A 27,443-nucleotide genomic window follows, 5' to 3' on the forward strand; every position below is an offset into this window, starting at 1 on the left:
TGCTGCTCTCCACCAGGTGTGAGCAGGGCGAGGCCAGGGACCCATAAAGCCATAGAGAATAGATAGAAATGGAACCATGCTGCTCTCCACCAGGTGTGAGCAGGGCGAGGCCAGGGACCCATAAAGCCATAGAGAATAGATAGAAATGGAACCATGCTGCTCTCCACCAGGTGTGAGCAGGGCGAGGCCAGGGACCCATAAAGCCATAGAGAATAGATAGAAATGGAACCATGCTGCTCTCCACCAGGTGTGAGCAGGGCGAGGCCAGGGACCCATAAAGCCATAGAGAATAGATAGAAATGGAACCATGCTGCTCTCCACCAGGTGTGAGCAGGGCGAGGCCAGGGACCCATAAAGCCATAGAGAATAGATAGAAATGGAACCATGCTGCTCTCCACCAGGTGTGAGCAGGGCGAGGCCAGGGACCCATAAAGCCATAGAGAATAGATAGAAATGGAACCATGCTGCTCTCCACCAGGTGTGAGCAGGGCGAGGCCAGGGACCCATAAAGCCATAGAGAATAGATAGAAATGGAACCATGCTGCTCTCCACCAGGTGTGAGCAGGGCGAGGCCAGGGACCCATAAAGCCATAGAGAATAGATAGAAATGGAACCATGCTGCTCTCCACCAGGTGTGAGCAGGGCGAGGCCAGGGACCCATAAAGCCATAGAGAATAGATAGAAATGGAACCATGCTGCTCTCCACCAGGTGTGAGCAGGGCGAGGCCAGGGACCCATAAAGCCATAGAGAATAGATAGAAATGGAACCATGCTGCTCTCCACCAGGTGTGAGCAGGGCGAGGCCAGGGACCCATAAAGCCATAGAGAATAGATAGAAATGGAACCATGCTGCTCTCCACCAGGTGTGAGCAGGGCGAGGCCAGGGACCCATAAAGCCATAGAGAATAGATAGAAATGGAACCATGCTGCTCTCCACCAGGTGTGAGCAGGGCGAGGCCAGGGACCCATAAAGCCATAGAGAATAGATAGAAATGGAACCATGCTGCTCTCCACCAGGTGTGAGCAGGGCGAGGCCAGGGACCCATAAAGCCATAGAGAATAGATAGAAATGGAACCATGCTGCTCTCCACCAGGTGTGAGCAGGGCGAGGCCAGGGACCCATAAAGCCATAGAGAATAGATAGAAATGGAACCATGCTGCTCTCCACCAGGTGTGAGCAGGGCGAGGCCAGGGACCCATAAAGCCATAGAGAATAGATAGAAATGGAACCATGCTGCTCTCCACCAGGTGTGAGCAGGGCGAGGCCAGGGACCCATAAAGCCATAGAGAATAGATAGAAATGGAACCATGCTGCTCTCCACCAGGTGTGAGCAGGGCGAGGCCAGGGACCCATAAAGCCATAGAGAATAGATAGAAATGGAACCATGCTGCTCTCCACCAGGTGTGAGCAGGGCGAGGCCAGGGACCCATAAAGCCATAGAGAATAGATAGAAATGGAACCATGCTGCTCTCCACCAGGTGTGAGCAGGGCGAGGCCAGGGACCCATAAAGCCATAGAGAATAGATAGAAATGGAACCATGCTGCTCTCCACCAGGTGTGAGCAGGGCGAGGCCAGGGACCCATAAAGCCATAGAGAATAGATAGAAATGGAACCATGCTGCTCTCCACCAGGTGTGAGCAGGGCGAGGCCAGGGACCCATAAAGCCATAGAGAATAGATAGAAATGGAACCATGCTGCTCTCCACCAGGTGTGAGCAGGGCGAGGCCAGGGACCCATAAAGCCATAGAGAATAGATAGAAATGGAACCATGCTGCTCTCCACCAGGTGTGAGCAGGGCGAGGCCAGGGACCCATAAAGCCATAGAGAATAGATAGAAATGGAACCATGCTGCTCTCCACCAGGTGTGAGCAGGGCGAGGCCAGGGACCCATAAAGCCATAGAGAATAGATAGAAATGGAACCATGCTGCTCTCCACCAGGTGTGAGCAGGGCGAGGCCAGGGACCCATAAAGCCATAGAGAATAGATAGAAATGGAACCATGCTGCTCTCCACCAGGTGTGAGCAGGGCGAGGCCAGGGACCCATAAAGCCATAGAGAATAGATAGAAATGGAACCATGCTGCTCTCCACCAGGTGTGAGCAGGGCGAGGCCAGGGACCCATAAAGCCATAGAGAATAGATAGAAATGGAACCATGCTGCTCTCCACCAGGTGTGAGCAGGGCGAGGCCAGGGACCCATAAAGCCATAGAGAATAGATAGAAATGGAACCATGCTGCTCTCCACCAGGTGTGAGCAGGGCGAGGCCAGGGACCCATAAAGCCATAGAGAATAGATAGAAATGGAACCATGCTGCTCTCCACCAGGTGTGAGCAGGGCGAGGCCAGGGACCCATAAAGCCATAGAGAATAGATAGAAATGGAACCATGCACACCTGGTGGAGAGCAGCATGGTTCCATTCAGGTTTAGATTCAGGTTTAGATTCAGATTTAGATTCAGTTTTAGATTCAGGTTTAGATTTAGGTTTAGATTCAGTTTTAGATTTAGATTCAGATTTAGAGTCAGGTTTAGATTTAGATTTAGATTCAGGTTTAGATTTAGATTCAGGTTTAGATTCAGATTTAGATTCAGTTTTAGATTTAGGTTTAGATTCAGGTTTAGATTCAGATTTAGATTCAGGTTTAGATTCAGATTTAGATTCAGATTTAGATTCAGGTTTAGATTTTGATTGAGATTCAGGTTTAGATGCAGGTTTAGATTTAGATTCAGGTTTAGATTCAGGTTTAGATTCAGATTTAGATTCAGTTTTAGATTTAGGTTTAGATTCAGGTTTAGATTCAGGTTTAGATTCAGATTTAGATTCAGATTTAGATTCAGGTTTAGATTCAGGTTTAGATTCAGATTTAGATTCAGGTTTAGATTCAGATTTAGATTCAGGTTTAGATTCAGGTTTAGATTCAGGTTTAGATCCAGATTTTGATTTAGATTCCCATTGGCGTAATAGTTGCAGATGATCTTGAACATGCTTGTTTAAAGGTGAAAGCCTTCCTCTTTCAGTAAACTGTGTTACTGGCGTTAAGCTTTCACTTGTGGAGCTCTGGAGATGCCACCTGCTAAGAGGCTTATAGTCAGTGGGGAGAGCAAAGCGTGCCTTGATTTGTGTGTGTGTCAGGGCCTAATGGCTTTAATGCAGGGAAACTGAAATCTGTCTTACCTCATTTCACCGGTGCAACTAGAGGCGAAAAAACTCTAGATCACCTTTACTACACACACTTTGTAGCAAGCAGCACTGAACCATGAATGAGAGCACCAGCTGTTCCGGACGACTGTATGATTCACGCTCTCCGTAGCCGATGTGAGTAAGATCTTTTAAACAAGTCAACATTTACAAGGCCGCAGGGCCAGACGGATTACCAGGACGCGTACTCAGAGCATGTTCTGACCAGCTGGCAAGTGTCTTCATTTACATTTTCAACCTCTCCCTGTCTGAGTCTGTAATACCTACATGTTTCAAGCAGACCAGCATAGTGCCTGGGTCCAATAACACCAAGGTAACCTGTCTAAATGACTATCGTTCTGTAGCATTCACGTCCGTAGCCATGAAGTGCTTTGAAAGGCTGGTCATGGATCACAACACCATTATCCTAGAAACCCTAGACCCACTCCAATTCACATACCGCCCAAACAGATCCGCAGATGACGCAATCTCTATTGCACTCCACACTGCCCTTTCCCACCTGGACAAAAGGAACACCTATGTGAGAATGCTGTTCATTGACTACAGCTCAGCGTTCAACACCATAGTGCCCACAAAGCTCATCACTAACTGAACACCTCCCTCTGAAACTGGATCCTGGACTTCCTGACTGACCGCCCCAGGTGGTGAGGGTAGACAACAACACCTCCGCTACACTGACCCTCAACACAGGGGCCCCTCAGGGGGCTGATTGTGTACTATAGGAAAAGGGTGACCGAGCACGCCCCCCCCCATACACATCGACGGGGCTGTAGTGGAGCAGGGCGAGAGCTTCAAGTTCCTCGGTGTCCACATCACCAACAAACTAACATGGTCCAAGCACACCAAGACAGTCGTGAAGAGGGCACGACAACGCCTTTTCCCCTCAGGAGGCGGAAAAGATTTGGCATGGGTCCCCAGATCCTCAAACAGTTCTACAGCTGCACCATCGAGAGCATCTTTACTGGCTGCATCACCGCCTGGTACGGCAACTGCTTGGCATCCAACCACAAGGCACTACAGAGGGTAGTGCGTAAGGCCCAGTACATCACTGGGGCCGAGCTCCCTGCCATCCAGGACCGCTATACCAGGCGGTGTCAGAGGAAAGCCCCAAAAATTTTCAGACTCCAACCACCTAAGTCATAGATTGTTGACAGCTGCCATCCCAGCTGCCATCCCCAAGCCATAAGACTGATAAATAGTTAGTCCGGGTAGCTATTTGGTTAACTATTTAACTATCTGCATTGGCCTCTTTTTGCACAAACATTTTTTACTCATCACAGACACTGCTGTTACAGTTTATTATCTATCCTGTTGACTAGTCACTTTATTCCTAGTTATATGTACGTATCTACCTCAATTACCTCGTACCCCTGCACATCCGCTCAGTACTGGTACCCTGTGTATATATCCAGGTTATTACCTCGTACCCCTGCACATCCGCTCAGTACTGGTACCCTGTGTATATAACCTAGTTATCATTACTCAGTACTGGTACCCCGTGTATATAGCCTGGTACCCAGTGTATATAGCCTGGTACACCGTGTATATATCCAGGTTATTACCTCGTACCCCTGCACATCCGCTCAGTACTGGTACCCTGTGTATATAACCTAGTTATCATTACTCAGTACTGGTACCCTGTGTATAGCCTGGTACTCATTATATATAGCCTTGTACCCCGTGTATATAGCCTGGTACTCATTATATATAGCCTTGTACCCCGTGTATATAGCCTGGTAACCGGTGTATATAGCCTGGTACCCTGTGTATATAGCCTGGTACCCCGTGTATATAGCCTGGTAACCGGTGTATATAGCCTTGTAACCGGTGTATATAGCCTGGTACCCAGTGTATATAGCCTGGTACCCCTGTGTATATAGCCTGCTAACCGGTGTATATAGCCTGGTAACCGGTGTATATAGCCTGGTACCCTGTGTATATAGCCTGGTACCCCTGTGTATATAGCCTGGTAACCGGTGTAATAGCCCGGTACCCAGTGTATATAGCCTGGTAACCGGTGTATATATCCAAGGTATCATTACTCAGTACTGGTACCCTGTATATAGCCTGGTACTCATTATATATAGCCTTGTACCCCGTGTATATAGCCTGGTAACCGGTGTATATAGCCTTGTAACCGGTGTATATAGCCTGGTACCCAGTGTATATAGCCTGGTACCCCTGTGTATATAGCCTGCTAACCGGTGTATATAGCCTGGTAACCGGTGTATATAGCCTGGTGCCCCTGTGTATATAGCCTGGTACCCCTGTGTATATAGCCTGGTAACCGGTGTAATAGCCCGGTACCCAGTGTATATAGCCTGGTAACCGGTGTATATATCCAAGGTATCATTACTCAGTACTGGTACCCTGTATATAGCCTGGTACTCATTATATATAGCCTTGTACCCCGTGTATATAGCCTGGTAACCGGTGTATATAGCCTGGTACCCTGTGTATATAGCCTGGTACCCCGTGTATATAGCCTGGTAACCGGTGTATATAGCCTGGTACCCAGTGTATATAGCCTGGTACCCCTGTGTATATAGCCTGCTAACCGGTGTATATAGCCTGGTAACCGGTGTATATAGCCTAGTACCCCTGTGTATATAGCCTGGTACCCCGTGTATATAGCCTGGTAACCGGTGTATATAGCCTTGTAACCGGTGTATATAGCCTGGTACCCAGTGTATATAGCCTGGTACCCCTGTGTATATAGCCTGCTAACCGGTGTATATAGCCTGGTAACCGGTGTATATAGCCTGGTACCCCTGTGTATATAGCCTGGTACCCCTGTGTATATAGCCTGGTAACCGGTGTAATAGCCCGGTACCCAGTGTATATAGCCTGGTAACCGGTGTATATATCCAAGGTATCATTACTCAGTACTGGTACCCTGTATATAGCCTGGTACTCATTATATATAGCCTTGTACCCCGTGTATATAGCCTGGTAACCGGTGTATATAGCCTGGTGCCCTGTGTATATAGCCTGGTACCCCGTGTATATAGCCTGGTAACCGGTGTATATAGCCTGGTACCCAGTGTATATAGCCTGGTACCCCTGTGTATATAGCCTGCTAACCGGTGTATATAGCCTGGTAACCGGTGTATATAGCCTGGTACCCCTGTGTATATAGCCTGGTACCCCTGTGTATATAGCCTGGTAACCGGTGTAATAGCCCGGTACCCAGTGTATATAGCCTGGTAACCGGTGTATATATCCAAGTTATCATTACTCAGTACTGGTACCCTGTATATAGCCTGGTACTCAGTGTATATAGCCTGGTAACCCGTGTATATAGCCTGGTAATCTGCGTATATAGCCTGGTAACCTGTGTATATAGCCTGGTAACCTGTGTATATAGCCTGGTAACCGTTTTTTATAGCCTGGTACCCAGTGTATATAGCCTGGTACCCCGTGTATATAGCCTGGTACCCAGTGTATATAGCCTGGTAACCGGTGTATATATTCAAGTTATCGTTACTCACTGTGTATTTTTTATTACGTGTTATTACTGGTCTATTATTTCTCTGCATTGTTGGGAAGGGCCTGTAAGCAAGAATTTCACTGTTAGTCTACACCTGTTGTTTACCAAGCATGTGACAAATAACATTTTGTCTTCACGAGGGGTGAACTAGCCAGGTAGACAGACCTCTCTACATGAGGGGTGAACTAGCCAGAGGGACAGACCTCTCTACATGAGGGGTGAACTAGCCAGGTGGACAGACCTCTCTACATGAGGGGTGAACTAGCCAGGTGGACAGACCTCTCTTCATGAGGGGTGAACTAGCCAGGTAGACAGACCTCTCTACATGAGGGGTGAACTAGCCAGGTGGACAGACCTCTCTACATGAGGGGTGAACTAGCCAGGTGGACAGACCTCTCTACATGAGGGGTGAACTAGCCAGGTGGACAGACCTCTCTACATGAGGGGTGAACTAGCCAGAGGGACAGACCTCTCTACATGAGGGGTGAACTAGCCAGGTGGACAGACCTCTCTACATGAGGGGTGAACTAGCCAGGTGGACAGACCTCTCTACATGAGGGGTGAACTAGCCAGAGGGACAGACCTCTCTTCATGAGGGGTGAACTAGCCAGGTGGACAGACCTCTCTACATGAGGGGTGAACTAGCCAGGTGGACAGACCTCTCTACATGAGGGGTGAACTAGCCAGAGGGACAGACCTCTCTACATGAGGGGTGAACTAGCCAGGTGGACAGACCTCTCTTCATGAGGGGTGAACTAGCCAGAGGGACAGACCTCTCTACATGAGGGGTGAACTAGCCAGAGGGACAGACCTCTCTACATGAGGGGTGAACTAGCCAGGTGGACAGACCTCTCTACATGAGGGGTGAACTAGCCAGGTGGACAGACCTCTCTACATGAGGGGTGAACTAGCCAGGTGGACAGACCTCTCTACATGAGGGGTGAACTAGCCAGGTGGACAGACCTCTCTACATGAGGGGTGAACTAGCCAGGTGGACAGACCTCTCTACATGAGGGGTGAACTAGCCAGGTGGACAGACCTCTCTACATGAGGGGTGAACTAGCCAGGTGGACAGACCTCTCTTCATGAGGGGTGAACTAGCCAGAGGGACAGACCTCTCTACATGAGGGGTGAACTAGCCAGGTGGACAGACCTCTCTTCATGAGGGGTGAACTAGCCAGGTGGACAGACCTCTCTTCATGAGGGGTGAACTAGCCAGGTGGACAGACCTCTCTACATGAGGGGTGAACTAGCCAGGTGGACAGACCTCTCTACATGAGGGGTGAACTAGCCAGAGGGACAGACCTCTCTACATGAGGGGTGAACTAGCCAGGTGGACAGACCTCTCTACATGAGGGGTGAACTAGCCAGGTGGACAGACCTCTCTTCATGAGGGGTGAACTTGCCAGGTGGACAGACCTCTCTTCATGAGGGGTGAACTAGCCAGGTGGACAGACCTCTCTACATGAGGGGTGAACTAGCCAGGTGGACAGACCTCTCTTTATGAGGGGTGAACTAGCCAGGTGGACAGACCTCTCTTCATGAGGGGTGAACTAGCCAGGTGGACAGACCTCTCTTCATGAGGGGTGAACTAGCCAGGTGGACAGACCTCTCTCCATGAGGGGTGAACTAGCCAGGTGGACAGACCTCTCTACATGAGGGGTGAACTAGCCAGGTGGACAGACCTCTCTACATGAGGGGTGAACTAGCCAGGTGGACAGACCTCTCTTCATGAGGGGTGAACTAGCCAGGTGGACAGACCTCTCTTCATGAGGGGTGAACTAGCCAGGTGGACATACCTCTCTTCATGAGTGGTGAACTAGCCAGAGGGACAGACCTCTCTTCATGAGGGGTGAACTAGCCAGAGGGACAGACCTCTCTACATGAGGGGTGAACTTGCCAGGTGGACAGACCTCTCTTCATGAGGGGTGAACTAGCCAGGTGGACAGACCTCTCTTCATGAGGGGTGAACTTGCCAGGTGGACAGACCTCTCTTCATGAGGGGTGAACTTGCCAGGTGGACAGACCTCTCTTCATGAGGGGTGAACTAGCCAGGTGAACAGACCTCTCTACATGAGGGGTGAACTAGCCAGGTGGACAGACCTCTCTTCATGAGGGGTGAACTAGCCAGGTGGACAGACCTCTCTTCATGAGGGGTGAACTTGCCAGGTGGACAGACCTCTCTTCATGAGGGGTGAACTAGCCAGGTGGACAGACCTCTCTTCATGAGGGGTGAACTAGCCAGGTGGACAGACCTCTCTTCATGAGGGGTGAACTAGCCAGGTGGACAGACCTCTCTACATGAGGGGTGAACTAGCCAGGTGGACAGACCTCTCTACATGAGGGGTGAACTAGCCAGGTAGACAGACCTCTCTACATGAGGGGTGAACTTGCCAGGTGGACAGACCTCTCTTCATGAGGGGTGAACTAGCCAGGTGGACAGACCTCTCTTCATGAGGGGTGAACTTGCCAGGTGGACAGACCTCTCTTCATGAGGGGTGAACTTGCCAGGTGGACAGACCTCTCTTCATGAGGGGTGAACTAGCCAGGTGAACAGACCTCTCTACATGAGGGGTGAACTAGCCAGGTGGACAGACCTCTCTTCATGAGGGGTGAACTAGCCAGGTGGACAGACCTCTCTTCATGAGGGGTGAACTTGCCAGGTGGACAGACCTCTCTTCATGAGGGGTGAACTAGCCAGGTGGACAGACCTCTCTTCATGAGGGGTGAACTAGCCAGGTGGACAGACCTCTCTTCATGAGGGGTGAACTAGCCAGGTGGACAGACCTCTCTACATGAGGGGTGAACTAGCCAGGTGGACAGACCTCTCTACATGAGGGGTGAACTAGCCAGGTAGACAGACCTCTCTACATGAGGGGTGAACTAGCCAGGTGGACAGACCTCTCTTCATGAGGGGTGAACTAGCCAGGTGGACAGACCTCTCTTCATGAGGGGTGAACTTGCCAGGTGGACAGACCTCTCTTTATGAGGGGTGAACTAGCCAGGTGGACAGACCTCTCTTCATGAGGGGTGAACTAGCCAGGTGGACAGACCTCTCTTCATGAGGGGTGAACTAGCCAGGTGGACAGACCTCTCTTCATGAGGGGTGAACTAGCCAGAGGGACAGACCTCTCTACATGAGGGGTGAACTAGCCAGAGGGACAGACCTCTCTACATGAGGGGTGAACTAGCCAGGTGGACAGACCTCTCTACATGAGGGGTGAACTAGCCAGGTGGACAGACCTCTCTACATGAGGGGTGAACTAGCCAGGTGGACAGACCTCTCTACATGAGGGGTGAACTAGCCAGGTGGACAGACCTCTCTACATGAGGGGTGAACTAGCCAGGTGGACAGACCTCTCTACATGAGGGGTGAACTAGCCAGGTGGACAGACCTCTCTACATGAGGGGTGAACTAGCCAGGTGGACAGACCTCTCTTCATGAGGGGTGAACTAGCCAGAGGGACAGACCTCTCTACATGAGGGGTGAACTAGCCAGGTGGACAGACCTCTCTTCATGAGGGGTGAACTAGCCAGGTGGACAGACCTCTCTTCATGAGGGGTGAACTAGCCAGGTGGACAGACCTCTCTACATGAGGGGTGAACTAGCCAGGTGGACAGACCTCTCTACATGAGGGGTGAACTAGCCAGAGGGACAGACCTCTCTACATGAGGGGTGAACTAGCCAGGTGGACAGACCTCTCTACATGAGGGGTGAACTAGCCAGGTGGACAGACCTCTCTTCATGAGGGGTGAACTTGCCAGGTGGACAGACCTCTCTTCATGAGGGGTGAACTAGCCAGGTGGACAGACCTCTCTACATGAGGGGTGAACTAGCCAGGTGGACAGACCTCTCTTTATGAGGGGTGAACTAGCCAGGTGGACAGACCTCTCTTCATGAGGGGTGAACTAGCCAGGTGGACAGACCTCTCTTCATGAGGGGTGAACTAGCCAGGTGGACAGACCTCTCTACATGAGGGGTGAACTAGCCAGGTGGACAGACCTCTCTACATGAGGGGTGAACTAGCCAGGTGGACAGACCTCTCTACATGAGGGGTGAACTAGCCAGGTGGACAGACCTCTCTTCATGAGGGGTGAACTAGCCAGGTGGACAGACCTCTCTTCATGAGGGCTGAACTAGCCAGGTGGACATACCTCTCTTCATGAGTGGTGAACTAGCCAGAGGGACAGACCTCTCTTCATGAGGGGTGAACTAGCCAGAGGGACAGACCTCTCTACATGAGGGGTGAACTTGCCAGGTGGACAGACCTCTCTTCATGAGGGGTGAACTAGCCAGGTGGACAGACCTCTCTTCATGAGGGGTGAACTTGCCAGGTGGACAGACCTCTCTTCATGAGGGGTGAACTTGCCAGGTGGACAGACCTCTCTTCATGAGGGGTGAACTAGCCAGGTGAACAGACCTCTCTACATGAGGGGTGAACTAGCCAGGTGGACAGACCTCTCTTCATGAGGGGTGAACTAGCCAGGTGGACAGACCTCTCTTCATGAGGGGTGAACTTGCCAGGTGGACAGACCTCTCTTCATGAGGGGTGAACTAGCCAGGTGGACAGACCTCTCTTCATGAGGGGTGAACTAGCCAGGTGGACAGACCTCTCTTCATGAGGGGTGAACTAGCCAGGTGGACAGACCTCTCTACATGAGGGGTGAACTAGCCAGGTGGACAGACCTCTCTACATGAGGGGTGAACTAGCCAGGTAGACAGACCTCTCTACATGAGGGGTGAACTAGCCAGGTGGACAGACCTCTCTTCATGAGGGGTGAACTAGCCAGGTGGACAGACCTCTCTTCATGAGGGGTGAACTTGCCAGGTGGACAGACCTCTCTTTATGAGGGGTGAACTAGCCAGGTGGACAGACCTCTCTTCATGAGGGGTGAACTAGCCAGGTGGACAGACCTCTCTTCATGAGGGGTGAACTAGCCAGGTGGACAGACCTCTCTACATGAGGGTTGAACTAGCCAGGTGGACAGACCTCTCTACATGAGGGGTGAACTAGCCAGGTGGACAGACCTCTCTACATGAGGGGTGAACTAGCCAGGGGGACAGACCTCTCTACATGAGGGGTGAACTAGCCAGGTGGACAGACCTCTCTTCATGAGGGGTGAACTAGCCAGGTGGACAGACCTCTCTTCATGAGGGGTGAACTAGCCAGGTGGACAGACCTCTCTTCATGAGGGGTGAACTAGCCAGAGGGACAGACCTCTCTTCATGAGGGGTGAACTAGCCAGAGGGACAGACCTCTCTACATGAGGGGTGAACTTGCCAGGTGGACAGACCTCTCTTCATGAGGGGTGAACTAGCCAGGTGGACAGACCTCTCTTCATGAGGGGTGAACTTGCCAGGTGGACAGACCTCTCTTCATGAGGGGTGAACTTGCCAGGTGGACAGACCTCTCTTCATGAGGGGTGAACTAGCCAGGTGAACAGACCTCTCTACATGAGGGGTGAACTAGCCAGGTGGACAGACCTCTCTTCATGAGGGGTGAACTAGCCAGGTGGACAGACCTCTCTTCATGAGGGGTGAACTTGCCAGGTGGACAGATCTCTCTTCATGAGGGGTGAACTAGCCAGGTGGACAGACCTCTCTACATGAGGGGTGAACTTGCCAGGTGGACAGACCTCTCTTCATGAGGGGTGAACTAGCCAGGTGGACAGACCTCTCTTCATGAGGGGTGAACTTGCCAGGTGGACAGACCTCTCTTCATGAGGGGTGAACTTGCCAGGTGGACAGACCTCTCTTCATGAGGGGTGAACTAGCCAGGTGAACAGACCTCTCTACATGAGGGGTGAACTAGCCAGGTGGACAGACCTCTCTTCATGAGGGGTGAACTAGCCAGGTGGACAGACCTCTCTTCATGAGGGGTGAACTTGCCAGGTGGACAGACCTCTCTTCATGAGGGGTGAACTAGCCAGGTTGACAGACCTCTCTTCATGAGGGGTGAACTAGCCAGGTGGACAGACCTCTCTTCATGAGGGGTGAACTAGCCAGGTGGACAGACCTCTCTACATGAGGGGTGAACTAGCCAGGTGGACAGACCTCTCTACATGAGGGGTGAACTTGCCAGGTGGACAGACCTCTCTTCATGAGGGGTGAACTAGCCAGGTGAACAGACCTCTCTACATGAGGGGTGAACTAGCCAGGTGGACAGACCTCTCTTCATGAGGGGTGAACTAGCCAGGTGGACAGACCTCTCTTCATGAGGGGTGAACTTGCCAGGTGGACAGACCTCTCTTCATGAGGGGTGAACTAGCCAGGTGGACAGACCTCTCTACATGAGGGGTGAACTTGCCAGGTGGACAGACCTCTCTTCATGAGGGGTGAACTAGCCAGGTGGACAGACCTCTCTTCATGAGGGGTGAACTTGCCAGGTGGACAGACCTCTCTTCATGAGGGGTGAACTTGCCAGGTGGACAGACCTCTCTTCATGAGGGGTGAACTAGCCAGGTGAACAGATCTCTCTACATGAGGGGTGAACTAGCCAGGTGGACAGACCTCTCTTCATGAGGGGTGAACTAGCCAGGTGGACAGACCTCTCTTCATGAGGGGTGAACTTGCCAGGTGGACAGACCTCTCTTCATGAGGGGTGAACTAGCCAGGTGGACAGACCTCTCTTCATGAGGGGTGAACTAGCCAGGTGGACAGACCTCTCTTCATGAGGGGTGAACTAGCCAGGTGGACAGACCTCTCTACATGAGGGGTGAACTAGCCAGGTGGACAGACCTCTCTGCATGAGGGGTGAACTAGCCAGGTAGACAGACCTCTCTACATGAGGGGTGAACTAGCCAGGTGGACAGACCTCTCTTCATGAGGGGTGAACTAGCCAGGTGGACAGACCTCTCTTCATGAGGGGTGAACTTGCCAGGTGGACAGACCTCTCTTTATGAGGGGTGAACTAGCCAGGTGGACAGACCTCTCTTCATGAGGGGTGAACTAGCCAGGTGGACAGACCTCTCTTCATGAGGGGTGAACTAGCCAGGTGGACAGACCTCTCTACATGAGGGGTGAACTAGCCAGGTGGACAGACCTCTCTACATGAGGGGTGAACTAGCCAGGTGGACAGACCTCTCTACATGAGGGGTGAACTAGCCAGGGGGACAGACCTCTCTACATGAGGGGTGAACTAGCCAGGTGGACAGACCTCTCTTCATGAGGGGTGAACTAGCCAGGTGGACAGACCTCTCTTCATGAGGGGTGAACTAGCCAGGTGGACAGACCTCTCTTCATGAGGGGTGAACTAGCCAGAGGGCCAGACCTCTCTTCATGAGGGGTGAACTAGCCAGAGGGACAGACCTCTCTACATGAGGGGTGAACTTGCCAGGTGGACAGACCTCTCTTCATGAGGGGTGAACTAGCCAGGTGGACAGACCTCTCTTCATGAGGGGTGAACTTGCCAGGTGGACAGACCTCTCTTCATGAGGGGTGAACTTGCCAGGTGGACAGACCTCTCTTCATGAGGGGTGAACTAGCCAGGTGAACAGACCTCTCTACATGAGGGGTGAACTAGCCAGGTGGACAGACCTCTCTTCATGAGGGGTGAACTAGCCAGGTGGACAGACCTCTCTTCATGAGGGGTGAACTTGCCAGGTGGACAGACCTCTCTTCATGAGGGGTGAACTAGCCAGGTGGACAGACCTCTCTTCATGAGGGGTGAACTAGCCAGGTGGACAGACCTCTCTTCATGAGGGGTGAACTAGCCAGGTGGACAGACCTCTCTACATGAGGGGGGAACTAGCCAGGTGGACAGACCTCTCTACATGAGGGGTGAACTAGCCAGGTAGACAGACCTCTCTACATGAGGGGTGAACTAGCCAGGTGGACAGACCTCTCTACATGAGGGGTGAACTAGCCAGGTGGACAGACCTCTCTTCATGAGGGGTGAACTAGCCAGGTGGACAGACCTCTCTTCATGAGGGGGGAACTAGCCAGGTGGACAGACCTCTCTTCATGAGGGGTGAACTTGCCAGGTGGACAGACCTCTCTACATGAGGGGTGAACTAGCCAGGTGGACAGACCTCTCTTCATGAGGGGTGAACTAGCCATGTGGACAGACCTCTCTTCATGAGGGGTGAACTAGCCAGAGGGACAGACCTCTCTTCATGAGGGGTGAACTAGCCAGGTGGACAGACCTCTCTTCATGAGGGGTGAACTAGCCAGGTGGACAGACCTCTCTTCATGAGGGGTGAACTAGCCAGAGGGACAGACCTCTCTTCATGAGGGGTGAACTAGCCAGAGGGACAGACCTCTCTTCATGAGGGGTGAACTAGCCAGGTGGACAGACCTCTCTTCATGAGGGGTGAACTAGCCAGAGGGACAGACCTCTCTTCATGAGGGGTGAACTAGCCAGAGGGACAGACCTCTCTACATGAGGGGTGAACTAGCCAGGTGGACAGACCTCTCTACATGAGGGGTGAACTAGCCAGGTGGACAGACCTCTCTTCATGAGGGGTGAACTAGCCAGAGGGACAGACCTCTCTTCATGAGGGGTGAACTAGCCAGGTGGACAGACCTCTCTTCATGAGGGGTGAACTAGCCAGAGGGACAGACCTCTCTACATGAGGGGTGAACTAGCCAGGTGGACAGACCTCTCTACATGAGGGGTGAACTAGCCAGGTGGACAGACCTCTCTTCATGAGGGGTGAACTAGCCAGGTGGACAGACCTCTCTTCATGAGGGGTGAACTAGCCAGAGGGACAGACCTCTCTACATGAGGGGTGAACTAGCCAGGTGGACAGACCTCTCTTCATGAGGGGTGAACTTGCCAGGTGGACAGACCTCTCTTCATGAGGGGTGAACTAGCCAGGTGGACAGACCTCTCTTCATGAGGGGTGAACTAGCCAGGTGGACAGACCTCTCTTCACGAGGGGTGAACTAGCCAGGTGGACAGACCTCTCTTCATGAGGGGTGAACTAGCCAGGTGGACAGACCTCTCTTCATGAGGGGTGAACTAGCCAGGTGGACAGACCTCTCTTCATGAGGGGTGAACTAGCCAGGTGGACAGACCTCTCTTCATGAGGGGTGAACTAGCCAGGTGGACAGACCTCTCTACATGAGGGGTGAACTAGCCAGGTGGACAGACCTCTCTACATGAGGGGTGAACTAGCCAGGTGGACAGACCTCTCTACATGAGGGGTGAACTAGCCAGGTGGACAGACCTCTCTACATGAGGGGTGAACTAGCCAGGTGGACAGACCTCTCTTCATGAGGGGTGAACTTGCCAGGTGGACAGACCTCTCTACATGAGGGGTGAACTAGCCAGAGGGACAGACCTCTCTACATGAGGGGTGAACTAGCCAGGTGGACAGACCTCTCTACATGAGGGGTGAACTAGCCAGGTGGACAGACCTCTCTACATGAGGGGTGAACTAGCCAGGTGGACAGACCTCTCTACATGAGGGGTGAACTAGCCAGGTGGACAGACCTCTCTTCATGAGGGGTGAACTAGCCAGGTGCAGCAGTGGAGGCTAACAGACACACGCAGGACCTCTCGTGCTCCTCTCTCCCTCCCTCTTTCCTCTCTCTCTCCTCTCTCCTCTCCTCTCTTTCCTCTCTTTCCTTTCTCTCTCCCTCTCCTCTCTCTCCTCTCTCCCTCCCTCTTTCCTCTCTCTCTCCCCTTTCTCTCTCTCCTCTCTCCCTCCCTCTTTCCTCTCTCTCCCCTTTCTCTCTCTCTCTCCTCTCTCCTCTCTCTCCTCTCTCTCTCCCTCTCTATCTGCCTCCCTCTTTCCTCTCTCTCCCTCTCCTCTCTCCTCTCTCTCTCTCTCCTCTCTCCTCTCTCTCCTCTCTCTCTCCCTCCCTCTTTCCTCCCTCTCTCCTCTCTCTCCCTCTCCTCTCTCTCTCCCTCTCATCTCTCCTCCCTCTCTCCCTCTCCTCTCTCCCTCTCCTCTCTCCTCTCTCTCCTGTTTTGTGTTTGACCATGAATTAGTGCAGCATGTGGTGAATGTATCCCTCTGTCTCTCCTCAACTTTGCCAGGGAGACAATTAACAGCCACACTCTGTTCAGCTGTCCCCTGTGTGTGTGTGTGTGTGTGTGTGTGTGTGTGTGTGTGTGTGTGTGTGTGTGTGTGTGTGTGTGCATGCGTCAGTGGGTGTGTGTGTGTGTGTGCACGTGTCAGTGTGTGTGTGTGTGTGCATGCGTCAGTGGGTGTGTGTGTGTGTGTGCACGTGTCAGACTCGAGCACCATCTGTCGCTGTGCTGGGCTCGGTCCTCCTCTACTGAATCTTATTTACACACACACACACACACACACACACACACACACACACACACACACGTTTGATTTACTATCTTTGTGAGGACTTCAAAAACTCCCTTCTCTATAGACCCAGTCGAGTGGCATGGCCCTACGTATAGCTCTATGATAAGCAGTACTTGTTTAAAACAGGTTTTTAAACTATTCATTATTCGTCTGAACTCTGCAGTTTACTTTGGGGTTGAAACATTTCCGTATATGATTATGGGAAAACAAATGTCTTGTCCCCCCCCCCCCCTAAAAAAGTGTTTTTGTAGTTTATATGAGGCAGAGATGGGTTCTGAAGATCTGTAACGTTACTTAAGTAAAACTACGGTTGCTTACATTTACTCAAGTAAAAACAACAGTAGCCCTCTGAGGAAAGTACTTCAGTAAGAGTAACAAAGTATCCGGTCAGAAAACGACTTCAGTACTAGTTACACCTCATGGTGAACTGGGATACTACTTCAGTACTAGTTACACCTCATGGTGAACTGGGATACTACTTCAGTACTAGTTACACCTCATGGTGAACTGGGATACTACTTCAGTACTAGTTACACCTCATGGTGAACTGGGATACTACTTCAGTACTAGTTACACCTCATGGTGAACTGGGATACTACTTCAGTACTAGTTACACCTCATGGTGAACTGGGATACTACTTCAGTACTAGTTACACCTCATGGTGAACTGGGATACTACTTCAGTACTAGTTACACCTCATGGTGAACTGGGATACTACTAAGGTCATCAGCAACATTATCCTGGAGAGAACTGGCAACAAGGTCATCAGCAACATTATCCTGGAGAGATCTGGCAACAAGGTCATCAGCAGCATTACCCTTGAGAGAACTGGCAACAAGGTCATCAGCAGCATTATCCTGGCGAGAACTGGCAACAAGGTCATCAGCAGCATTACCCTGGAGAGAACTGGCAACAAGGTCATCAGCAGCATTACCCTGGAGAGAACTGGCAACAAGGTCATCAGCAGCATTATCCTGGCGAGAACTGGCAACAAGGTCATCAGCAGCATTACCCTGGAGAGAACTGGCAACAAGGTCATCAGCAACATTACCCTGGAGAGAACTGGCAACAAGGTCATCAGCAACATTATCCTGGAGAGAACTGGCAACAAGGGCATCAGCAGCATTACCCTGGAGAGAACTGGCAACAAGGTCATCAGCAACATTACCCTGGAGAGAACTGGCAACAAGGTCATCAGCAACATTATCCTGGAGAGATCTGGCAACAAGGTCATCAGCAGCATTACCCTGGAGAGAACTGGCAACAAGGACATCAGCAGCATTACCCTGGAGAGAACTGGCAACAAGGTCAGCAGCAGCATTACCCTGGAGAGAATTGGCAACAAGCTCAGCAGCAGCATTACCCTGGAGATATCTGGCAACAAGGGCATCAGCAGCATTACCCTGGAGAGAACTGGCAACAAGGTCATCAGCAGCATTACCCTGGAGAGATCTGGCAACAAGGGCATCAGCAGCATTACCCTGGAGACATCTGGCAACAAGGTCATCAGCAACATTACCCTGGAGAGATCTGGCAACAAGGTCATCAGCAGCATTACCCTACATCAGCTGATATCTCAAAGTGCTGTACAGAAACCCAGCCTAAAACCCCAAATGGCAAGCAATGCAGATGTAGAAGCACAGTGTTTAGGAAAAACTCCCTAGAAAGGCAGGAACCTCTGAAGAAACCTAGAGAGGAACCAGGCTCTGAGGGGTGGCCAGGCCTCTTCTGGCTGTGCCAGGTGGAGATTATAACAGTAATAATCTCCACCTAATCCAGAAGTGACGAGCGTGGATACATTTTTGGACAGAGAGGTTCTGATTTTTGCAATGTTACGTAGGTGGAAAAAAGCCGTCCTTGAAACAGTCTTGATATGTTCGTCAAAAGAGAGATCAGGGTCCAGATTAACGCCGAGGTCCTTCACAGTTTTATTTGAGACGACTTTACAACCGTCAAGATTAATTGTCAGATCCAACAGAAGGTCCCTTTGTTTCTTGGGACCTAGAACAAGCATCTCTGTTTAGTCCGAGTTTAAAAGTAAAACATATGCAGCCATCCACTTCCTTATGTCTGAAACACAGGCTTCCAGCGAGGGCAATTTTGGGGCTTCACCATGTTTCATCAAAATGTACAGCTGTGTGTCGTCCGCATAGCAGTGAAAGTTAACATTATGTTTCCGAATGACATCACCAAGAGGTAAAATATATAGTGAAAACAATAGTGGTCCTAAAACGGAACCTTGAGGAACTCCGAAATTTACAGTTGATTTGTCAGAGGACCAACCATTCACAGAGACAAACTGATATCTTTCCGACATATAAGATCTAAACCAGGCCGGAACTTGTCCGTGTAGTCCAATTTGAGTTTCCAATCGATGGTATCAAAAGCATTACTAAGGTCTAGGAGCACGAGGACAGATGCAGAGCCTTGGTCTGACGCCATTAAAAGGTCATTTACCACCTCCACGAGTACAGTCTCAGTGCTATGATGGGGTCTAAAACCAGACTGAAGCGTTTCGTATACATTGTTTGAGAAGAATGGGAAATTCGATATAGACCGATAGATTTGATATTTTCTGGGTCAAGGTTAGGCCTTTTCAAGAGAGGCTTTATTACTGCCACTTTTAGTGAGTTTGGTACACATCCGGTGGATAGGGAGCCGTTTATTATGTTCAACATAGGAGGGCCAAGCATGGGACCGTTCCTCCCCAGAGAGACTGGGCTGGATGGGGCCGTTCCTCCCCAGAGAGACTGGGCTGGATGGTGCCGTTCCTCCCCAGAGAGACTGGGCTGGATGGGACCGTTCCTCCCCAGAGAGACTGGGCTGGATGGGACCGTTCCTCCCCAGAGAGACTGGGCTGGATGGGACCGTTCCTCCCCAGAGAGACTGGGCTGGATGGGGCCGTTCCTCCCCAGAGAGACTGGGCTGGATGGGACCGTTCCTCCCCAGAGAGACTGGACCACTCAGGCAGGTGGAGTTGTATGGCTTCCACTCCTGAACCACTCAGGCAGGTGGAGTTGTATGGCTTCCACTCCTGAACCACTCAGGCAGGTGGAGTTGTATGGCTTCCACTCCTGAACCACTCAGGCAGGTGGACTTGTATGGCTTCCACTCCTGAACCACTCAGGCAGGTGGAGTTGTATGGCTTCCACTCCTGAACCACTCAGGCAGGTGGACTTGTATGGCTTCCACTCCTGAACCACTCAGGCAGGTGGACTTGTATGGCTTCCACTCCTGAACCATTCAGGCAGGTGGAGTTGTATGGCTTCCACTCCTGAACCACTCAGGCAGGTGGACTTGTATGGCTTCCACTCCTGAACCACTCAGGCAGGTGGACTTGTATGGCTTCCACTCCTGAACCACTCAGGCAGGTGGAGTTGTATGGCTTCCACTCATAAACCACCAACACCTCTCTCTCTCTCTGTCTCTCTCTCTCTCTCTGTCTCTCTCTCTCTCTCTCTCTCCAGGCCCCAATCCCAAAGACTGTCCTGATTCCCATCAAGTCCTCTGTGTCTCGGTTCCGGAACAGTGTGGAAGGGCTGAACCAAGAAATAGAGAGGATCATCATCTGTGACGCAGGAGACGAGCTACACCCCCACCGTGTCCCCGACGGACGCCGCGCCCCCCCACCGCTGTCCCAACGCCCCTCCTCCCCTTCAATCATATCCCAGTGCTACAGTAGCTCCGCTTTCCGCAGCATCAACACCCAGACACCCCAGGGTGGGAGAGGGGCCAGTGGAGGTGGCGTGGTCAGTAGCCACAGTAACCGCTCCGAGTCCGTCTCCCCCTCCTTCCTGACCGTTCCCACTGACACGGAGACGACGGGGGAGAGAGGGGGAGACGGAGTGGGAGAGAGCCCCTTGCCTAATAGTGATGAGCTCCTAACGGACTGCAGAGAAAAAGGTGAGGACTGCCCTCGGGAACCAAAGATACATAGCAGAGACCCTCTCTCCCTACCTACTACCTATTTATACTTAAAACATTTTTCTACACAACTTGTACAGTGTTGGTTTCATGAGCTGAAATGAAAGATTCCAGACATTTTTCAAATGCACAAAAACCTTATTTCTCTCAAAATGTGTTTACATCCCTGAGCATTTCTCCTTTGCCAAGATAATCCAGCCACCTGACAGGTGTAGCATATCAAGAAGCTGATTAAACGCTTTTCAGAAGCCAATGTCGACGTACTTCGCGCGCCAGAGAAGACAAAGAAATTTCCAGACCTGTCACTCCAAAAGCTCTTGTTCGGCCTCAGATCAAGCTAGACACCCCATTCCACCTTCCACTGCCTGTTGACATCTAGTGGAAGGCGTTTGAAGTGCATGCATATCTATAAATATTGGGCAATTGAATAGGCAGGCCCTGGAACAGAGCATCGTTTTCAGATTTTTCACTTCCTGTATGGAAGTTTGCTGCAAAATGAGTTCTGTTTTACTCACAGATATAATTCAAACAGTTTTAGAAACTTGAGAGTGTTTTCTATCCAATAGTAATAATAATATGCATATTGTACGATCTAGAATAGAGTACGAGGCAGTTTAATTTGCGCACAATCTTTTCCAAAGCGAAAACAGAGCCCCCCTATTGACAAGAAGTTGTGACGTTAACGTGAGTGACTCGTCAGTAGCTTATCGAAACAGTTAAGAGACGTTATTTTGACTCCCTAATTTGCATACCAGTAGGCTTTTTGGCATTTACCTGCAGAAAACATTAAATGAGGATGGTGAATCCTCCTCAGCACAGGAGGCTGGTGAGGGGAGGACGGCTCGTATTATTGTCCAGGAACAGAGCAAATGGAACGGCATCAAACACCTGGAAACCATGGAAACCAGGTGTTTGATGTATTTGATACCATTCCACTGATTCCGCTCCAGTCATTACCACGAGCCAGTCCTCCCCAATTAAGGTGCCACCAACCTCCTGTGGTCCTCACTGCAGGAACAATAGGTAGGCTAGTGGAGATATAGCCTCAGTCTGGTCCAAAATACGATCAAATAAAACATATGTAGATGTTTTAAAAGCTAATGATACTCTTATGGTATTTACAGATATTGCTATAAGGTTTACTGATTTAAGCAACGTGTTGACAATGGAGCGGTCAACTGGTGTTTTCTGTGTAGCAAGGCTCATGATTAACACCAGCTTCGTTCTTCAATCATACCTGTATTACAGATAGCTGAGAAAATACATCTGAAAAGGAAGCTTGAAGCAGACTCCCACAGGAAGTCAGCAGACTCCCACAGGAAGTCAGCAGAAGTTAGCCGACTCCCACAGGAAGTCAGCAGACTCCCACAGGAAGTCAGCAGAAGTTAGCCGACTCCCACAGGAAGTCAGCAGAAGTTAGCCGACTCCCACAGGAAGTCAGCAGACTCCCACAGGAAGTTAGCAGACTCCCACAGGAAGTTAGCAGACTCCCACAGGAAGTTAGCAGACTCTCACAGGAAGTCAGCAGACTCCCACAGGAAGTTTGCAGACTCCCACAGGACTTAAACATTTAATTTCGCTGTGTATTTTGGATGGAATCAAGGCATTAAAATGTGCTAGAGGCCATCAAAATAGAGCTTGTTCGACAAAAAAGTCTTAACCTTGGGGGGGGCTTGCCCCCCCGAACCGGGGGAGCCTGGCTGGCTAGCTTTTTATTTGGCTGGCTACTCCATGTGCTTGTGGAAAACACTGTGCCGCCCATGCTGATAACTGATCATGTGTGTTATAATTACTCATAATAACAATGACTTTTCCCAGACCTCGGGCCCAGCTCTCCGCTCCCTAAATACGCCTCCTCTCCTAAACCCAACAACAGCTACATGTTCAAACGAGAGCCTCCTGAGGGCTGCGAGAGAGTCAAGGTCTTCACCGAGGAAACACAGTCAGTACTTTTTACTCCTTCTCATATCAATGATCACGTTGTTGTTTCTTCACGTCTTCTTCTTGTTCAGCCTTCATCTCTCTCAGTAGTGCCGGAGCCTGCAGAGCATTAAGCCTTGAGATGATGATAATGACCTCAGACTAGCGGAGTCAGAATGTGCTGTTTATGTTTAGTGACACTTCTGTTCTCTCTGTGTGTTCACGGTTGTCCTCCTCTCCTCTCTTCTTGCCTCCCCTCCTCTCTTCTCCTCTCATTTGCTCTCTTCTCTTCTCTCCCCTCTCCTTTCTTCTCCCCCCCTCTCCTCTCTTCTCCCCCCCTCTCCTCTCTTCTCCCCCCCTCTCCTCTCCTGTTCTTTCCCCTCCCCCCAGGTCCAAGCCTCCCCAGCAGGTTCCTCAGTTCCTCACAGGTCCAGACAGGAACAAGGTCAACTTCATCCCCAACAGTGGCTCGGCCTTCTGCCTCGTCAGCATCCTCAAGCCCCTCCTCCCCACGACCACGCAGGAACTAAACCTCAAGCCCCTCCTCCCCACGACCACGCAGGAACTAAACCTCAAGCCCCTCCTCCCCACGACCACGCAGGAACTAAACCTCAAGCCCCTCCTCCCCACGACCACGCAGGAACTAAACCTCAAGCCCCTCCTCCCCACGACCACGCAGGAACTAAACCTCAAGCCCCTCCTCCCCACGACCACGCAGGAACTAAACCTCAAGCCCCTCCTCCCCACGACTACGCAGGAACTAAACCTCAAGCCCCTCCTCCCCACGACCACCCAGCAACTAAACCTCAAGCCCCTCCTCCCCACGACCACGCAGGAACTAAACCTCAAGCCCCTCCTCCCCACAACCACGCAGGAACTAAACCTCAAGCCCCTCCTCCCCACAACCACCCAGGAGCTCAGCCTGAAGAGCCCCGGGGCCGGGCCAAACCTTACCTCATCCCCCCTCAGCACACCTCTTACTGGGGCTTCCCTCAGCCTTTCTCCCCTGACCCTGGAGCAGCAGGAGCAGTCCCCTACCAACAGACCAGCTAGAGTCCCCTACCAACAGACCAGCTAGAGTCCCCTACCAACAGACCAACTAGAATCCCCTAACCAACAGACCAGCTAGAGTCCCCTACCAACAGACCAGCTAGAGTCCCCTACCAACAGACCAGCTAGAGTCCCCTACCAACAGACCAACTAGAATACCCTTACCAACAGACCAACTAGAGTCCCTACCAACAGACCAACTAGAGTCCCCTACCAACAGACCAGCTAGAGTCCCCTACCAACAGACCAACTAGAATACCCTTACCAACAGACCAGCTAGAGTCCCTACCAACAGACCAGCTAGAGTCCCCTACCAACAGACCAGCTAGAGTCCCCTACCAACAGACCAGCTAGAGTCCCCTACCAACACACCAGCTAGAGTCCCCTACCAACAGACCAGCTAGAGTCCCCTACCAACAGACCAGCTAGAGTCCCCTACCAACAGACCAGCTAGAGTCCCCTACCAACAGACCAGCTAGAGTCCCCTACCAACAGACCAGCTAGAGTCCCCTACCAACAGACCAGCTAGAGTCCCCTACCAACAGACCAGCTAGAGTCCCCTACCAACAGACCAGCTAGAGTCCCCTACCAACAGACCAGCTAGAGTCCCCTACCAACAGACCAGCTAGAGTCCCCTACCAACAGACCAGCTAGAGTCCCCTACCAACAGACCAGCTAGAGTCCCCTACCAACAGACCAGCTAGAGTCCCCTACCAACAGACCAGCTAGAGTCCCCTACCAACAGACCAGCTAGAGTCCCCTACCAACAGACCAGCTAGAGTCCCCTACCAACAGACCAGCTAGAGTCCCCTACCAACAGACCAGCTAGAGTCCCTACCAACAGACCAGCTAGAGTCCCCTACCAACAGACCAGCTAGAGTCCCCTACCAACAGACCAGCTAGAGTCCCCTACCAACAGACCAGCTAGAGTCCCCTACCAACAGACCAGCTAGAGTCCCCTACCAACAGACCAGCTAGAGTCCCCTATCAACAGACCAGCTAGAGTCCCCTACCAACAGACCAGCTAGAGTCCCCTACCAACAGACCAGCTAGAGTCCCCTACCAACAGACCAGCTAGAGTCCCCTACCAACAGACCAGCTAGAGTCCCCTACCAACAGACCAGCTAGAGTCCCCTACCAACAGACCAGCTAGAGTCCCTTACCAACAGACCAGCTAGAGTCCCCTACCAACAGACCAGCTAGAGTCCCCTACCAACAGACCAGCTAGAGTCCCCTACCAACAGACCAGCTAGAGTCCCCTACCAACAGACCAGCTAGAGTCCCCTACCAACAGACCAGCTAGAGTCCCCTACCAACAGACCAGCTAGTGTCCCCTACCAACAGACCAGCTAGAGTCCCCTACCAACAGACCAGCTAGAGTCCCCTACCAACAGACCAGCTAGAGTCCCCTACCAACAGACCAGCTAGAGTCCCCTACCAACAGACCAGCTAGAGTCCCCTACCAACAGACCAGCTAGAGTCCCTACCAACAGACCAGCTTGAGTCCCCTACCAACAGACCAGCTTGAGTCCCCTACCAACAGACCAGCTTGAGTCCCCTACCAACAGACCAGCTAGAGTCCCCTACCAACAGACCAGCTAGAGTCCCCTACCAACAGACCAGCTAGAGTCCCCTACCAACAGACCAGCTAGAGTCCCCTACCAACAGACCAGCTAGAGTCCCCTACCAACAGACCAGCTAGAGTCCCCTACCAACAGACCAGCTAGAGTCCCCTACCAACAGACTAGCTAGAGTCCCCTACCAACAGACCAGCTAGAGTCCCCTACCAACAGACCAGCTAGAGTCCCCTACCAACAGACCAGCTAGAGTCCCCTACCAACAGACCAGCTAGAGTCCCCTACCAACAGACCAGCTAGAGTCCCCTACCAACAGACCAGCTAGAGTCCCCTACCAACAGACCAGCTAGAGTCCCCTACCAGCAGACCAGCTAGAGTCCCCTACCAACAGACCAGCTAGAGTCCCCTACCAACAGACCAGCTAGAGTCCCTTACCAACAGACCAGCTAGAGTCCCCTACCAACAGACCAGCTAGAGTCCCCTACCAACAGACCAGCTAGAGTCCCCTACCAACAGACCAGCTAGAGTCCCCTACCAACAGACCAGCTAGAGTCCCCTACCAACAGACCAGCTAGAGTCCCCTACCAACAGACCAGCTAGAGTCCCCTACCAACAGACCAGCTAGAGTCCCCTACCAACAGACCAGCTAGAGTCCCCTACCAACAGACCAGCTAGAGTCCCCTACCAGCAGACCAGCTAGAGTCCCCTACCAACAGACCAGCTAGAGTCCCCTACCAACAGACCAGCTAGAGTCCCCTACCAACAGACCAGCTAGAGTCCCCTACCAACAGACCAGCTAGAGTCCCCTACCAACAGACCAGCTAGAGTCCCCTACCAACAGACCAGCTAGAGTCCCTACCAACAGACCAGCTAGAGTCCTCAACCAGAGGTACCAACCATCAGACCACCACAACAACCATCAACACCAGACCAGCTAGAGGTACCAACCATCAGACCACCACAACAACCATCAACACCAGACCCATTCAGGTCAGAACCACCAGAATCGTGGTGCACAAACCCCCAGCTGATCCTTTTCTAATCATATGGCAGAAAAAACATGTCTTCTGAAATGTTCCTCCTGGAAGACAAAAATGACTTTTGCTCTGCAGCTTTGTAGTTGATAAAGAACTAGCAAGCAGATGTTGTAGGGTAACAAAGACCCTTCTGTTGCGATGTTTATTCAGGATAGAGGTAGATATGTTTACTACTACCACTCTATAACCTCTGACCCTGTAACCTCTGAGGATTGGCCCTGCCACTCCTCTCCGTTCTCACTCCTCGTAGGGAGCAGACAAAATGGACACCCTACAGCCAGTGGTTTGAAGTGAACTGGTCTAAACAACAGAGACTCTCATTAGTCTTAGAGATGAATCTAAACCTAAAGATTGTTCCGTACCCCATTCATGTTTACCCGTGACAGTGGTAGTAGCCATCTGCATCTTTCCTGGAAAGAAAATAAGTAGTCTGTATTTTGTCATATTTTTTGCAGTGGAGCTTTGTATCAGAAATGTATTTTTATGTAATCCATGTAATAAACAAACAATGATATGACTGTTTTTCTTTTCAGTTCAGTTCTCAGCGAGACCAAGAGACCTGGTGACGATCACAATGCTCTCAGGTTGATAAAGGTCCTAGATCTCCTCAGTGACTCAGACGCAGAGCAGCGTATTATGTGGTGGATGTGGTTCCATAGCTTTCCAAGAGTTCTAGAACCTTTCAAGAGTTCCAAGAGTTCTAGAACCTTTCAAGAGTTCCAAGGGTTCTAGAACCTTTCAAGAGTTCCAAGAGTTCTAGAACCTTTCAAGAGTTCCAAGAGTTCTAGAACCTTTCAAGAGTTCCAAGAGTTCTAGAACCTTTCAAGAGTTCCAAGAGTTCTAGAACCTTTCAAGAGTTCCAAGAGTTCTAGAACCTTTCAAGAGTTCCAAGAGTTCTAGAACCTTTCAAGAGTTCCAAGAGTTCTAGAACCTTTCAAGAGTTCCAAGAGTTCTAGAACCTTTCAAGAGAAGTA

The 27,443-nt window shown here is 51.2% G+C and overlaps 1 protein-coding gene across 2 annotated transcripts in view; it reads left to right on the forward strand.

Annotated features, from left to right (window-relative positions):
- The window catches only part of LOC139538541 (protein FAM117B-like), a 103,816-nt gene extending 76,830 nt beyond the window's left edge, over positions 1 to 26,986 (forward strand). Inside the window, exons 5-8 of one of the 2 annotated variants that reach the window (XR_011667755.1) lie at positions 20,429 to 20,864; positions 22,704 to 22,827; positions 23,196 to 26,321; positions 26,373 to 26,986. Coding sequence is in view for 1 of the 2 variants with exons in the window: in XM_071340695.1 (XP_071196796.1) it covers positions 20,429 to 20,864; positions 22,704 to 22,827; positions 23,196 to 23,883 (1,248 nt within the window). In the remaining variant the exon portion in view is untranslated. Of the gene's footprint in view, positions 1 to 20,428; positions 20,865 to 22,703; positions 22,828 to 23,195 lie in introns of both variants that reach the window. The other variant, XM_071340695.1, reaches the window with a different exon arrangement.
- Positions 26,987 to 27,443: the final 457 nt, after the last annotated feature.

Source organism: Salvelinus alpinus, chromosome 14 (genome assembly GCF_045679555.1).
Source record: "Salvelinus alpinus chromosome 14, SLU_Salpinus.1, whole genome shotgun sequence".
Taxonomy (NCBI): domain Eukaryota; kingdom Metazoa; phylum Chordata; class Actinopteri; order Salmoniformes; family Salmonidae; genus Salvelinus; species Salvelinus alpinus.